General features: G+C 35.1%; 1 protein-coding gene across 1 annotated transcript in view; it reads right to left on the bottom strand.

Annotated features, from left to right (window-relative positions):
- Sesn (Sestrin) overlaps positions 1 to 13,504 on the bottom strand; it is a 123,735-nt gene that overhangs the window by 97,161 nt on the left and 13,070 nt on the right. Inside the window, exon 2 of the mRNA XM_090379006.1 lies at positions 6,745 to 6,915. Coding sequence (XP_090235132.1) covers positions 6,745 to 6,915 — 171 coding nt within the window. The remainder of the gene's footprint in view (positions 1 to 6,744; positions 6,916 to 13,504) is intronic.

Genomic DNA, 13,504 nt, shown 5'->3' with positions numbered 1-13,504 from the left:
CAAATGTAGTAGAAAAACAAATGGGAAACCAATACTAGCCCTTAGGAAATGGTATTTCCAAAGGGGAAGAGAAAACAAAAAAGGTACAGGAGTTTATCAAAATTCTTACTTCTCTCAAATTAATTCAAGTGTACAGAGGTAGGAAAACTTGGTCACTTACTTTAAGCACTCACAGAAAGCCTTTGTTACTTAATTTAATTAAAAGGAAAAAGCAGAATCTCAAAAATATTTTGTAAGATATTTTAATATAAAAAAACAAACAACACAAGTGGACTATTGATTTTAATTTCTGAATGAAAAATTAAGATCTAAAATCAAATATAATAATAATAATGTTGCTATGAACAGAATTGCCAAAGTCAGATAAAACCTAGCAAAATAAATCTATATAGCATTTAACATAAAACATAAGTAATTTAAAATTCTAAAAATGGTTCAAGTTTTATAATTATATCAAAAGATAGCGAAAAATGCAAATTTCATTAAATTACTATGCTTATTTGAATACTAAGTAAAAAAAATTACTGAATATCACAAATTTCTAAATATACTGCATTCATATAGCATAGATCACTGTTAACACTTCCTGGAACATTTTTTTCCGGAAAATGTGCCGTAATGGATCAACTTTTTTTATTTTACAGATTAAAAGTATGCATCATGCGAATACTCATTGTATAGTTTGTGTTTTTTATTAATTTTTTTGGTAGAAAATACATGGGAGTAATTAACCCATTTGGGCCATACCAAGTTATCTTGCGTACACCAAAATGTGTTTAAATTATACAGATTTTTTTTTTAATAAATCAGCGCTTCAGCTAAAAGAAAGGCACAGAAAAACTCTTCTTTACTCATTATATAAATAAATTTATAAAATCAAGTGGAATGCACAAGCAGTAACCTCCTGCCACAAACAATAATCGCAAACTAAATACATTCTGACACACGGCCCCCACAAGTGGAAATGCGAGGTAAGCATCGCTTACGGGCGGCAGTCCAAGAGGGCTCCAAAATATTTCTCGATATTGTTTTTGTGAATTATTTTTGTGGGTTCGGTATTCTGCATTTAGGACAGCAAATTATATTTTTCTTAGTGGCAGCACAGGAACGCGCGCTACTGTTCTGACATTCTGTACAATATAAGCAAAATGAAAGCCAGTCAAGAAAATCCTGAGAAATCTCGGGATATATCTGGCTAATGCAAAATTAGCCAGTAAATGCACGAGAAAATACAATATTTGGAGGTATTATTGTTTGCTTCGGGTATTATTGTATCCCCGAGATATTTCGTGCAGTTCCAAATAACTTTTAAAACTAAAAACGAGATATCTCGGGATAATCCATGAAGGGGCTAATGGAGGTGCCGGTGGGTGTACCATCCAAAAAAAAAAAAAAAAAAAAAGCACTGAATATACCCATACTATTATTATGTAAAATTTCTTCTTTGAAATGAGTTATAAGATTAAAAACAAATCCTCCTTGTAATATTTATCGTAACTATGAAGATTATACTGAATCTAATCTCCTTAACTGTTTAATTAGAAGCAAGTATAGGCAACTTGTATAACATGGTACTTCTACAACACAGTTTCGTTCTAACACGACTGATAAATTGCGGCAATCCTCGCACAACATGGTACTTACATAACACGGTTTCGCTCTAACGTAGAGAATTTCGGTAAATCTCACATAACAGCTTTTGTGGGGGGGGGGTACCCTGCTATTATGTTGGATGTAATTCCACTGTTTTTGAATCCCCGCTGTTGATGCACTAGTCAAAAAACATCAAGAAATCCCTGTATTTTATTTTGTTGGGAAATCTGTGTTACGTTATGTTCTATTGAACTTGTGGAAAAATCTAGATTTCAAAGTTTTATTACTATTAGATAGCACACCAGGCCATCCAAAAAATTTAAGTCATCCAAACGTTGAAGTTTTCTTCCTACCACCACAGTTGTATTAGGTTAATACAACTTCATTCATTCAGTCATTGATCAAAGCATTATATCCACCTTTAAACCTCATTCCATCAGAAAATCGTTACAATGGAATTTGTAATTAATTGATTCCAAATCTATTGAAGTAATGGAGGCATGAAAACATTTCTCAATTGTGGACTGTATCAGAATCATAGCTTTTTCACTGAAAGAAATAAAACTGTCAACGTTAAATGCATGTGGAAAAATGTATGGCCAATCAGTTCATTCAGGAAATGTGGTCGAAACGGCAGGAATCTGTGGGATAATAGAACTTGCTACGTCGGTAGGAGGGGAAGGTTTTGATATATGAGTACTGAAACCCTCGTGGGTAGCACATTTGATAGAATTGCTCTCCTCTCCAAACCAAATTTTGCACCCGGTACTTCCAAACTGAATTTTGGAAGTACTGGGAGACCTGAGTTCGAATCCTGTGGATGATGGGAGGAACTTTAATGGGTCTTTTTCACATGGCTGAGTTAGTCAGACTCAAGCGAGGGTAGCATGGTTTTTTCCTCCCAGAAACTCTGGTTTTCGTCCAGCAAAACAAAAATCGATCTCGGGACACACATAATTTATAGACAATACAGAGTAACGTGCTTTGGTCACCTAAGCTCCTAAAAAAATTTTAAAAAGATATAATTACTGAAGACGTAAACTGAAATATAATTTAGAACATTATATTACACAAATTAAACACAAAAATATTACAACACAAAACAAATACCGTATTTCCCCATGTAAGACGCACCTTAATTTTGGGGCCTGAAATTTGAAAAAAAAATGTATTACATAAAGTTATTGAACTCAAGTTTTATTCATCATAAAATTCATACAACTCCTCATAACTTGAATTCAGCACTGTACGAAAATCTTTTCTGAGCCATTTCTGGGCAGAACGTGGCAAAACGTAACCTAATATACCAGTAACAAGTGTGAAACAATGAGTGCAAAGACAACAAACGTGAAAAAGCGGGAAATGCAAGTAATAAAATCTACAACCACTGTAGAAGACGCATCCAGTTTTTAGACCGCAAATTTTTCGAAAAAAGGTGCGTCTTATACATGGGGAAATACGGTAACTATTTTCAAGAAGTTTACTTGAATTAGTCCTCAAATGTTTTTTTGCTTTAATTTTTAAACTTGTTTTCAGTCCACACGATCTCGCAACCGCTTCAAAGTCAGAAGCTCACCAGCTGATGTGTCATCTTGTCTCTCAAAATAAATGACTTTCAGTGTGGCTCGCACCAGTTGTTTCCTCACACACTTCGTCATCGGAATTGTCATCTTCATTAGCTTGGAATGACGTTGACCATGCTTGCACGATGCCTTCATCAGTGAGGATCTGATGTCCTAGATCATTATCACACATTATCCGTGAGGCAATGTTTTCATTTGTTACATCTGAACAACCCCCTAGATGCTGAAATAACTGAACAAAATCATTATCATCCTTATCATCAGGATCCAAAGAAATATCCATTTCCTCCTCAGATCTTTCCATTGGAACATCAGGCCAAAGTTTTTTCCAGCATTTGATAAGGATAGTCCTGTCAGTTTCGACCCAAGCAGCAGCAGAAAAATAAATGACTGTCTTTATTTTGACATTTTTAAGAAGGTCCATAAAGTTTGATTTTTTTTTTTTTTCAAGTGCCTCTTATTGTTCTAACAGTGAGATTATCAACTAGTTTCTGTACTGTCGCATCACAGCCTCTAACTCCTTGATCCATAGGCTGTAATAGTGCAGTAACATTAGAAGGCAAAAATTTTACAAAGATATTGCCAGATCTCAGTTCTTCTGCTGGGTGGGTTGGAGCATTATCAATGAATAAAACTACTTTTTCTTCAGTCCTTGATCCCTTAAATATTTTGTAACTAAGGGAACAAATGAGATGAAAAACCAATCTTTAAAAAGAGTTGAGCTCATCCAAGCTGATTTTTGTGACATGTACTTAGCTGGGAGGGCATTTAGGTTCACATTTTTAAGAGCGTGGGGATTAGCAGATTTTCCTATGACTAACAGTGGTAACTTTAAATTCCCAGACGCATTACTGCACAAAAGCAATGTCACTCTTTTCTTACTCAATTTATGTCCTTTAGCTGAAGAGTCAAGTGTTTTTTGGGTAACATTTTGAAAAATAAACAAGTCTCGTCAGCATTAAAAATTTGGGATGGAACCATATTTTCTTCACTAATAAACTTGAGAAACTGTACTTTAAATTCTTCACTTGCAACACAATCACCAGAAAGACTTTCACCTGTAATTCCGAGCTGTCAGATTCCATGACGCTCCTTCCACCTTGATAACCACCGCAAACTCTCAGTAAAAGACACGCTCTTAGCCTTAACTTTTCGTTAAGGCTAAGAGCCCTTGATTGAAGGATTGGGACTGAAAGAGAAACCCTTTGCTCTCGTGCTTAACAAAAACCAAATGTATATGGCCTCATCCAAATTTTCATTTTTTGCCTGCTTAATGGTAGCTCTATTTCCTAAGCTACCTTTGGCCACCATTTTTGCACCAAAGTTTGATTGCTTTCCTATTTTTTTCCAATCGGAAACAGTTTGTTTTGATACCCCTATATCCAGAGCGATATTTTTAAACTTTCCTCCTTATCAATGCGAAAAAGCACGTTCAGTTTTTGTTCCATCGACATGGTAACACTTTCTTTCTGTTGTCATCTTCTGTTAACCCAAAACCACAAAAAATAAAATAAATAAAAACAAGTAAAAAACATACTAAAGAAATGAGGCAAGGTGTACGTGTGGACAATGCTGGCTGCAGCTGTCAACTGAATAGGCCAGCACTCGAGATTACCCTACAATTATCTCTGATCATACCACGTGGTCTGGTTGGACTTCTGGAGGTCACAACCATAAACAATAACAATTAGCAGTCCCCCATTTATTAGGCTTTTCTGTGAGTGCAATCTATTATAAACAGATAGTAAACACGATCTTATTGAATTTGCAATAATACTGACAGCTGGAATTCTGTGGGTTTTTATGTTATTATGGTGAAATGTGTTTCCCCTTCCATGAAACCTTCGATCATATCAAAAACAAATAAATTTTCAGAATGTTCTCTTCATTCCTATTTTTTAAGTTTCATAACTTGTTACTCCATTTTCATTGCAAGTATCATGTTAATTACAATTTGTGCGTGCGTTGTTCTTTGTTATTGATTTCTTATCTTTTTTACTATTTTAAACCCCCTCAAAAATGTCAGTGAACAGAAATATTTTTTTTTCGATAGTTTTATTCCATTTGTGTCTCACTTATTTAAAATGCATTCTTTTCAATACATCAACCAACTCACTACAGAAACATAAGACTTCCAGAACTGTGATCCCATAAAGAGAAACCCACACTAAGTCCAAGTTACAGTTGCTGGTATAGAAATACTCTCATCTGGTTAGATCATTGGGAGTGGGGAATACAGTATAGTGAACCTGGGTTTTGTGTACTTTTTATGATTCAAAAATACTGTACTTAGTAACCATCCAAACCTGTCGCTGTTTATTATTATTAGTAGTAGTGGTTCTGGCAAATGAAGCAAGGAAGCAAGCTTATATCATCATTAAAAAAAATAATAATAAAAATAAAATAACCACCTAATCCATCCATCCAAACATATCTAATTCTAGAACTTTATATACTTCCACAACACCAGATGGTAGTTTCTTCCAACAATTGATTACTCTGGCTGAAAGCAAATTTTCACACATCTAACCTGCAGCCCTCCTTTTTTTCAATTACAGTTCGTGTTCCCTTGTGAGTGCATGTGTTATCCAAGAAACAGAATACCATCAACATTGAGTTTACTCAATCCATTAAAGCCTCAAGCACTTCAATCAAGTTTCCTCACAGAAGTACTTTAGTTCTCAAGACCTGCAATTTGCAGAAACAAAGTCCTTTATGGCAAGACTACCCCTTTGTGTGCTTTAATCTGATTGGTCTTCTCTGTACCATCCTAAAAGATCCACATCTGCCTTAAAATGAGGCTACCAGACCAGTACAGAGTACTCAAAATGTGGCATAATCATTACCTTATAGAATGGGATAATCACCTCTTTGTCCCTGCCAGCAAAGTTCCTGTATATCATTGACAGAACTCTAAGAGCTGTTCTGACAGCTGGTCTGCACTTCTCAGAGGACTAGAACTCAGTGACCTTCATATTATATGAAAAACATTAAGGGACTTTTATTTTTGTATTTTGAGAAAAACATATCTTACAATTTAAAGTTTAGTTCTTATTCGTATTTCAGCTGTCGGTGTGGAAACAGATCTTGGATATCTTCTTTATTTTTATTTATAAAGTACAGCATAGCAAATACAAGGGAACTGTAAACAGTAGTTTGCCAAATCATAACCAAAACTTTTTTTTATTATGTTTGGTCAGTCACTTCTAACCATCACATAAGATAATACAACAGTCATGATCCATCATTCAAAATATCTGACACACCCACAGCAAATGGTTGCATGTGTGTGTATGTGTACACACACACTCAGACATTTCTGACCATTGGTAAAATGGTCAGAAATGTCTAATCTGCCTTACTTTATAGATTAGCTGGTGTTGCTTTTATTTTAAAAAAAGCACAACTCAACACAGGAAACACTGCCTGACACCCCTGCCCCATTATTATTGCTATTTTCCTAGAAACAAAACTTTACTGGAACTTGAGTGACCTCCACATTATATCAAAATCATTAAGGATTTTTTATTTACAGAAAAAAGATTATACTATAATTATAATTTCATACCATTATAGCAATATAATGCCTGTAATCATATGGAAGTGGCCCATCTCCTTTAAGGATAAAATGCTGGGTTTTTAAGAACGGTTCCAAATACTGAGGATGATATGCAACAAGCTGAGCAACATGATCCCGCTGGTTATTCTGAAGAAATGCATCTATGAAAAGCAGTTCAGTCTGAAAAGAACAATTAACATTGGATATTTAACAGTAACTGCTAGAATCCTTTTAACAAAAAAAAGAGTTCACTAGAACTATAAAAAATAGCCTGATTAAAATATTTATTAGAGAATATTATAAAATAACCAAAATGATGCATTAGTTTCTCTGTAGTAAAAATGATGTGTGTGCATTACCCATACATAATGGGTAATGCTCACACACACACACACACACACACACACACACACACACACACACACACACACACACACACACACACACACGGCATTTAGCAAAGAAATATCTTTTAGAATACAGTAAACCCCCGCTATTCGCGGTATCTGTATTCACGGTCGCTGATTTAATATAAAATGAAAAAATGTGAATTTTAAAGCGCCATGAACATTTTCCACCATAAAAAAACATGGGCGTGGCTAAAATTATCTTTCCCGGTCAAAACAGCGCTCAGTAACAAAATCGCGAGCGTGGATGTTTCACACTAATCCTTGTTCAGTATGTGTTATATGATCCTGTCATGGAAGCTTTCGTCGTTTGCTTTTAATTTATATGCTTATAAATTGAATAAATTTATCAATTTATAAATTGATATGCTTACAAAAGTGATAAATCTACCATTTTGCAGTGTAAAACAGACTTTTTCGAGTGTGTTAATGTGAAAATTAAGAAAGTGAATTTATTTGGACAAGTTCTTTCTGACCCGTACAAAAATATGGCTACGAATAACAAGGGAAATGTGAAAAGATCAAAGAAGATGATGACATTAGCGAATAAAATTGAGTTATTTGATAAAATTTCTAATGGCGGAAGTGTCTCGTCAGTGGCAAAACATTATAAAATCCATGAGTCAACAGTACAATCAATCAAGAAATCGGAAGAAAAAATCCGCCGTAGTGTCCGTGAAAACGCGCTAATTGCTTCAAAAATTTGCTCTAACTCGTGATGTTAAATTAGAAAAAATGGAAAAAGCTTTAAATCTGTGGATGGAAGACCGAACTCAAAATAAAATTCCGTTAAGTTCACTCATCATTCGTGAAAAGGCAAAACTCCTTTATCAACACTTTAGCGAAACTGTCGATAGTACTGGCTGGATAAGTTTTTTAGCTAGCAAAAGCACTAGTTTGAAAAATTTGTTTGAAATTTATAATAAATATTACATTTAATATTAAATTGTTTCTTATTTTCATTTCAATGCCATATGCTTGCATTTCACTATGTACTGTCTATGTACATAGTCATATTATGAAGGTACATATAATACATACATAGACAAAATTTTAGACTAGTTTTTCTTATACATTTCATACTTTGGAACGGAACCCCTTTATTACTATGGGAGCCATAACTCAGTATTCGCGTTTTCGGTATTCGCGGCATTTCTCAGGAATGTAACCCCGGCGAATAGCGGGGGTTTGCTGTATTATAAAATGATTTCAATCGTCTCTAACTAAATTCAACAACAGGATGCAATGTCTCACTCATTGTAGCCTTCAGTTCCTTACTGATATTAACCTATCAGCAAAATGTTTTTTAAACCTTTCCCATGCAAAAAAAATTTATCCAATCAGCTTGGAACTATCAGTTATCTTATAGTCACAGAATTATGATTCTATAATTCAGACAACACATCACAATTGAAACTTGAGAAATCTAAACTCACCTTGCAGACAGTATATTAATACATTGAAAGAAATAGAAGGTAAACGAAAAAGAGAAAAAAATAAAATGCCAAAAACAGAAGTAAAAAGTAAAATCAACTTATTAGGACAAGCAAAGATGCATCTCAAACCACCTGCAACTTGTCAATAGGAACATGCAAAATGAAAATATAAAGAAATTACAAGTTTGTAGTGCTGAAAACTAACCTCAGTGTTCATGTGTTTCCCTTCATCAGTCAGCATAAGAGTACAAGAGAGAATGGAAAAACTCAAATTGTCACATGCTAAATCATTGTGCCTCATACTAGCAGATGAGGACACACTAGAAGCATCCAAAATTAGGGAAAAGTCTAACAATACTAAACGTAGGCATGTATTTAATACTGATAGAAATTCAACTGAAAAGAATTTGAAAGCTAACACTGTGTCTGAAGAAGTTTGTTATATGGATATCTGATTAGTAATTTAGCATGACCAATATTAGAAAAATGATTTAATGCAGTTACATGTAATGGTAATTTCTGGACTGCAGTAAACAGAATACAGACTTAGTTTATAGTATAGCACAGGTTTCAGAGAGAGGGACAATACTGGGTGGCAGCACTTCCTGTGTATTTATCACTGCAGCAGTGTTGACAGAAGAGCATGTAAACATTTTCTGTTCGGGTCATTTATTGATAAGTTACTATTTTTTTTTTTTTTTATTTATTTACTACTGAATATGATGAAATCAGAAAAAAAACCTGTGAAATGTCAATTTGACGAAATACACATACTAGTCTAATTCTCCATGGAATGGTAGAACTATTTTTCTGTGAATAACTGTGTGAAACATACCATGATATTGATAAATTCGGTGAGATATGATATTCAATTTTTAAAAGTTGGGTGATGTATTGTAACTCCACTTCAAGTACAAAAGGATCTATAGTAGTATTTTTGAAAGCAGTGAAAAATTGTCAATAATTATTTTTTTTTTTAATGGTGACAGGTAATTCAATAGTCTTGAATTACCTGTTCAATTAAATACATCAGCAATAGTTCTTGTGCTGATATACATGCTGCTACTGACCCCCACTTTGTTTCTTCCGTCATTACTGGGTTTAGTATTAGTAATAGCCATATGGTGCAAGGAAGGAAGATTAAGTAAAATAAATAATTAATAAAGGAAAACAAAATAGACAGCCTATGTGTTTCCCCCCTCCCATAGGTAACTATCCAACTGACCTTTGAATTTTACCGAACTGCCAGCCTCTACCACCCATGTAGGTAACTTATTCCAGTAATTTATAACTCTCTGGCTAAAATAAAACTTCCTGCAATCCAGTCTTAACTCCCCCCGTAACTTGAATTTATGGCCCCTAATTCTAGTATCATTTATAACTGTGAAAATTCCATCTCATTCATTTTACTTCAGCCTCTCTGAGCCTTAAACATCTCAATCAAGTCTCCTCTAAAGTGCCTAGCTTCAAAGCTGTGAAACACACACATTCAAAGTCTCCTCATAGGGACACAATTTTGCCCATCTCACCTTGCAAGTTATCCATCTTGGGACCCTTTCAAGAAACTTGGTCTTTTTTTTAGGTATGGTCTTCATACTTGAACACAGTATTCCAAGTGAGATTGTTAATAGCTTTATATAATGGGATTATGATATCCTTATCTCTACTAGCAAATGTTCAATAAATCATAGACAGGACACCATGGGCCTTCCTTGCAACCTGTCTACGATGCTCGGAGAACTTCATGTCTGATTATACTATAACTCCAAAGTCCCATTGTTCCACTAACTTTAGTTCAACTCGACCAAGTGTATAAGTTATTTTGGGGTTACTGTTCCCAAAGTGTAAGACTTTTGCTTTGCTAGATTACAGCAAAGTTGCCACTTTTCTGACCAGCCCTGAAGTCTATCTAGGTCACTCTGAAAAAGCTTTGCTTGGCAGTGATCATTAACTACTCTACTAATCTTTATAAATCATCTGCAAATTTAGACATTGTGCCCTCTATCCCTTCATTGATGTCATTTAAGAAAACAGTGGTCCCGATACTGATCCCTGGGAACCCCAATTCTTACATTAACCCAATCTGAGGAACAACCATTTATCACAACCCTCTGCCGCCTGCCTTGAAACCATCCTGCTATCCATCTAAGGGTTTTCCCTGTGATTCAAATCTGTTCCAGCCTATAAAGTAACCACTCATGTGGGACAGAGTCAAATGCTTTGCTGAAATCTAAATAAACAATTTCAGAATTATTCCCTAAATCCAGTTCATGAGTGACCCTGTCAAAATAGCTAACTAGATTTGTTAAACATGATTATCCCTTTACAAAACCATGCTGCATATCCTTAAGAATTCCATTTCTATCTAAATGATGCTGAATTCCACCCCTGATCATTGCCTCCATGATTTTTCCTACTACTGAAGTTTGGCTGACCAGTCAGTAAATTCCCACTACATTCTTAGAACCACCCTTATGTATTGGAGATACACTGAAACTTTTCCAATCCAGCAGAATCTCTACTGAGTCCCATGATGCTATCATAATTAGCCTCAATGCACTCACTTGCCACCTCCCTTAAAATTATAGGGCATACGTCACCAACCCCAGGAGCCTTACTTGTCAATAGGCTCAAATTCCACCCTTGATCATTGCCTCCATGATTTTCCCTACTACTGAAGTTTGTCTGACCAGTCAGTAATTTCCCACTACAATCTTAGAACCAACCCTATGTAGTGGAGATACATTGAAACTTTACAATCCAGCAGAATCTTGCCCGAGTCCAGTGATGCTCTGATAATTAGCCTCAATGGTTCGTACACTCATTTGCCACCTCCCTTAAAATTATAGGGTATACATCATCAACCTCAGAAGCCTTACTCACCAATAGGCTCGAAAGTTTTTTACATTAAATTATCACTTGAAATTTCAATATCATTAATTACATATTTTTCAACTCCACTTCAATAATTTCTCATTGACAAAAGGTTTTTCTTATGTAAATATCAAAGCAAAATAACTGTTGAATTAATCTGCAACATCAGCTGCAAGTATTTAATACTATTCCACATCCATTACAAAAGGATCTGATTATCTGGTTTTCCTCTTCTTTGCATTTATATATGTGAACAATTCCTTAGCCCCACTCTTTGCCAGCAATTCCTCATAATCTGCCTTTGCTGAACTAACCTTTTCTGTGGCACTATTACAGATCAATTTGTAGCCATTATTGGCTTCAGTACTTTTTTTATTGCTCTAACTTTTCCATGCTGTCTTTTTCTGCTCAAGTAAATCTGGCAACTTCATTATTCATCCAACTTGGAATCCTCCTTGTGGAGTATTTTTTAAATGGTATATTATTTATTATTAGCTATATGGTGCAAGGAAATCTGAGGCTTACGCTGCACCAGCCAAAAAAAATTCCCAAGTTACCCTGAGAGAGAGAGAGAGAGAGAGAGAGAGAGAGAGAAGGGAATCACCAAGAAAGAGAAGAATGATGATATCCAGCTCAGGACCCTGGATGTGCCAAGCCCATACTCACCAGATGTGAGCTCCTGGGGTTGAAGCATTCAAGGCTTCTGTAATTAATGTTTTAAAGGTATACCATAGTTCAATCGTATTCATTCTTTGTGAGATATCTACCCAGTTAATATTACAAGGCATTGTAATATCCTTACTAAAGTTATAACTCATTCCTTTGCCTTTAACTACTGCTACCTCTCTCTCTTCATCATCCACCATAGAACTCCGTGATCACTTACTGCTACTGATTCCTGTACTGTCAGCCCTATTAAGCCATCTGGTTCACGGATGATGATGATGATGAGGTCTAGAAGATTCTTTTCCCTAGTACTTCCAATGACATGTTAATAGAAATAACAACCATCTAGTTAATTTTTAAAAATTTTGTCCCCATGTTGAGTTTCCTTCCTATTTGCTCCAGTCAATTAGAGACATTAAAATCACTCATAAGACATTCCCACTTACTTGCCCATCCATTTGCATGTAGAGGCTCTCGTAATCTTCACGATCACCTGGCCTGTACATCACTCCCACTTTCATTATACATTTTCTTCCAACTATCTCACATGATACAGGTTCTATACTAGCATGCAAAATGTCTCAATCCGGGAAAGCTTTTATGGTACTCAGGCTACTTTTGATAAGAAGCATGACCCCACAAAACCTGCTATCTTCCCTATCCTTGCTAAATACATTATACACACCATACTTTATTTCAGGGTGGCACAACGTTTCTGTAAGCCCTATTATGTTAGCATTACTTGTCCTAACCAGTAGTTAGAATTCACTCATTTTATTGACAACACTTGACAATTACTGTATAAACAATTAAGACATTGTTCTTGTATAGTTAACTACCCTGCCACACCCCTGAAGTTATTCTAACTTCCTTCCCTGGCATAAGCTACCCACTTATTTGAAATGTTCATTGCCATCATTTTGCAGCCTTTGAAAGCAGTTACTACATATCATTACTCTGTATTCTAGGCAAAAAAAAAAAAAAAATTATCGCAACACTTACAAGAAAAATTAGGGTTTTTTTTTTTTTTTTTTTAAGAGTAACATGTCAAACAGTGTTTTCTCTTTTTTCTGGCGAATGTCTTGGGCTCTTCGGGATCGTTGCTGTCAGCAACGTTTTCATATAAAGCATGTCGAAACTCTTACAATTTCAAATCAATCATCTTGTGAATCCCAGTATTACTATCTGATCTTATCTCTTCAGACACAAGACTGGTGACTAGATTTCCCAAAAGCTTCCTCCTGTGTTCAGCCTCATACTTGTTTCCTGTGTGGATAATCTGTGCATTTATCCAACTTACATTGGGCATGGTATAAAAAACATCCATAGGCCAAATAATAAAAAACTTTTTCACTAGAACGTCATATGATTCGTATTCATATTTAC

The sequence above is a fragment of the Mastigoproctus giganteus genome, chromosome 8 (genome assembly GCF_048544385.1).
Source record: "Mastigoproctus giganteus isolate SK-2022 chromosome 8, ASM4854438v1, whole genome shotgun sequence".
In the NCBI taxonomy this organism is placed as follows: domain Eukaryota; kingdom Metazoa; phylum Arthropoda; class Arachnida; order Uropygi; family Thelyphonidae; genus Mastigoproctus; species Mastigoproctus giganteus.
This window is presented reverse-complemented; position numbering and strand designations above follow the sequence as displayed.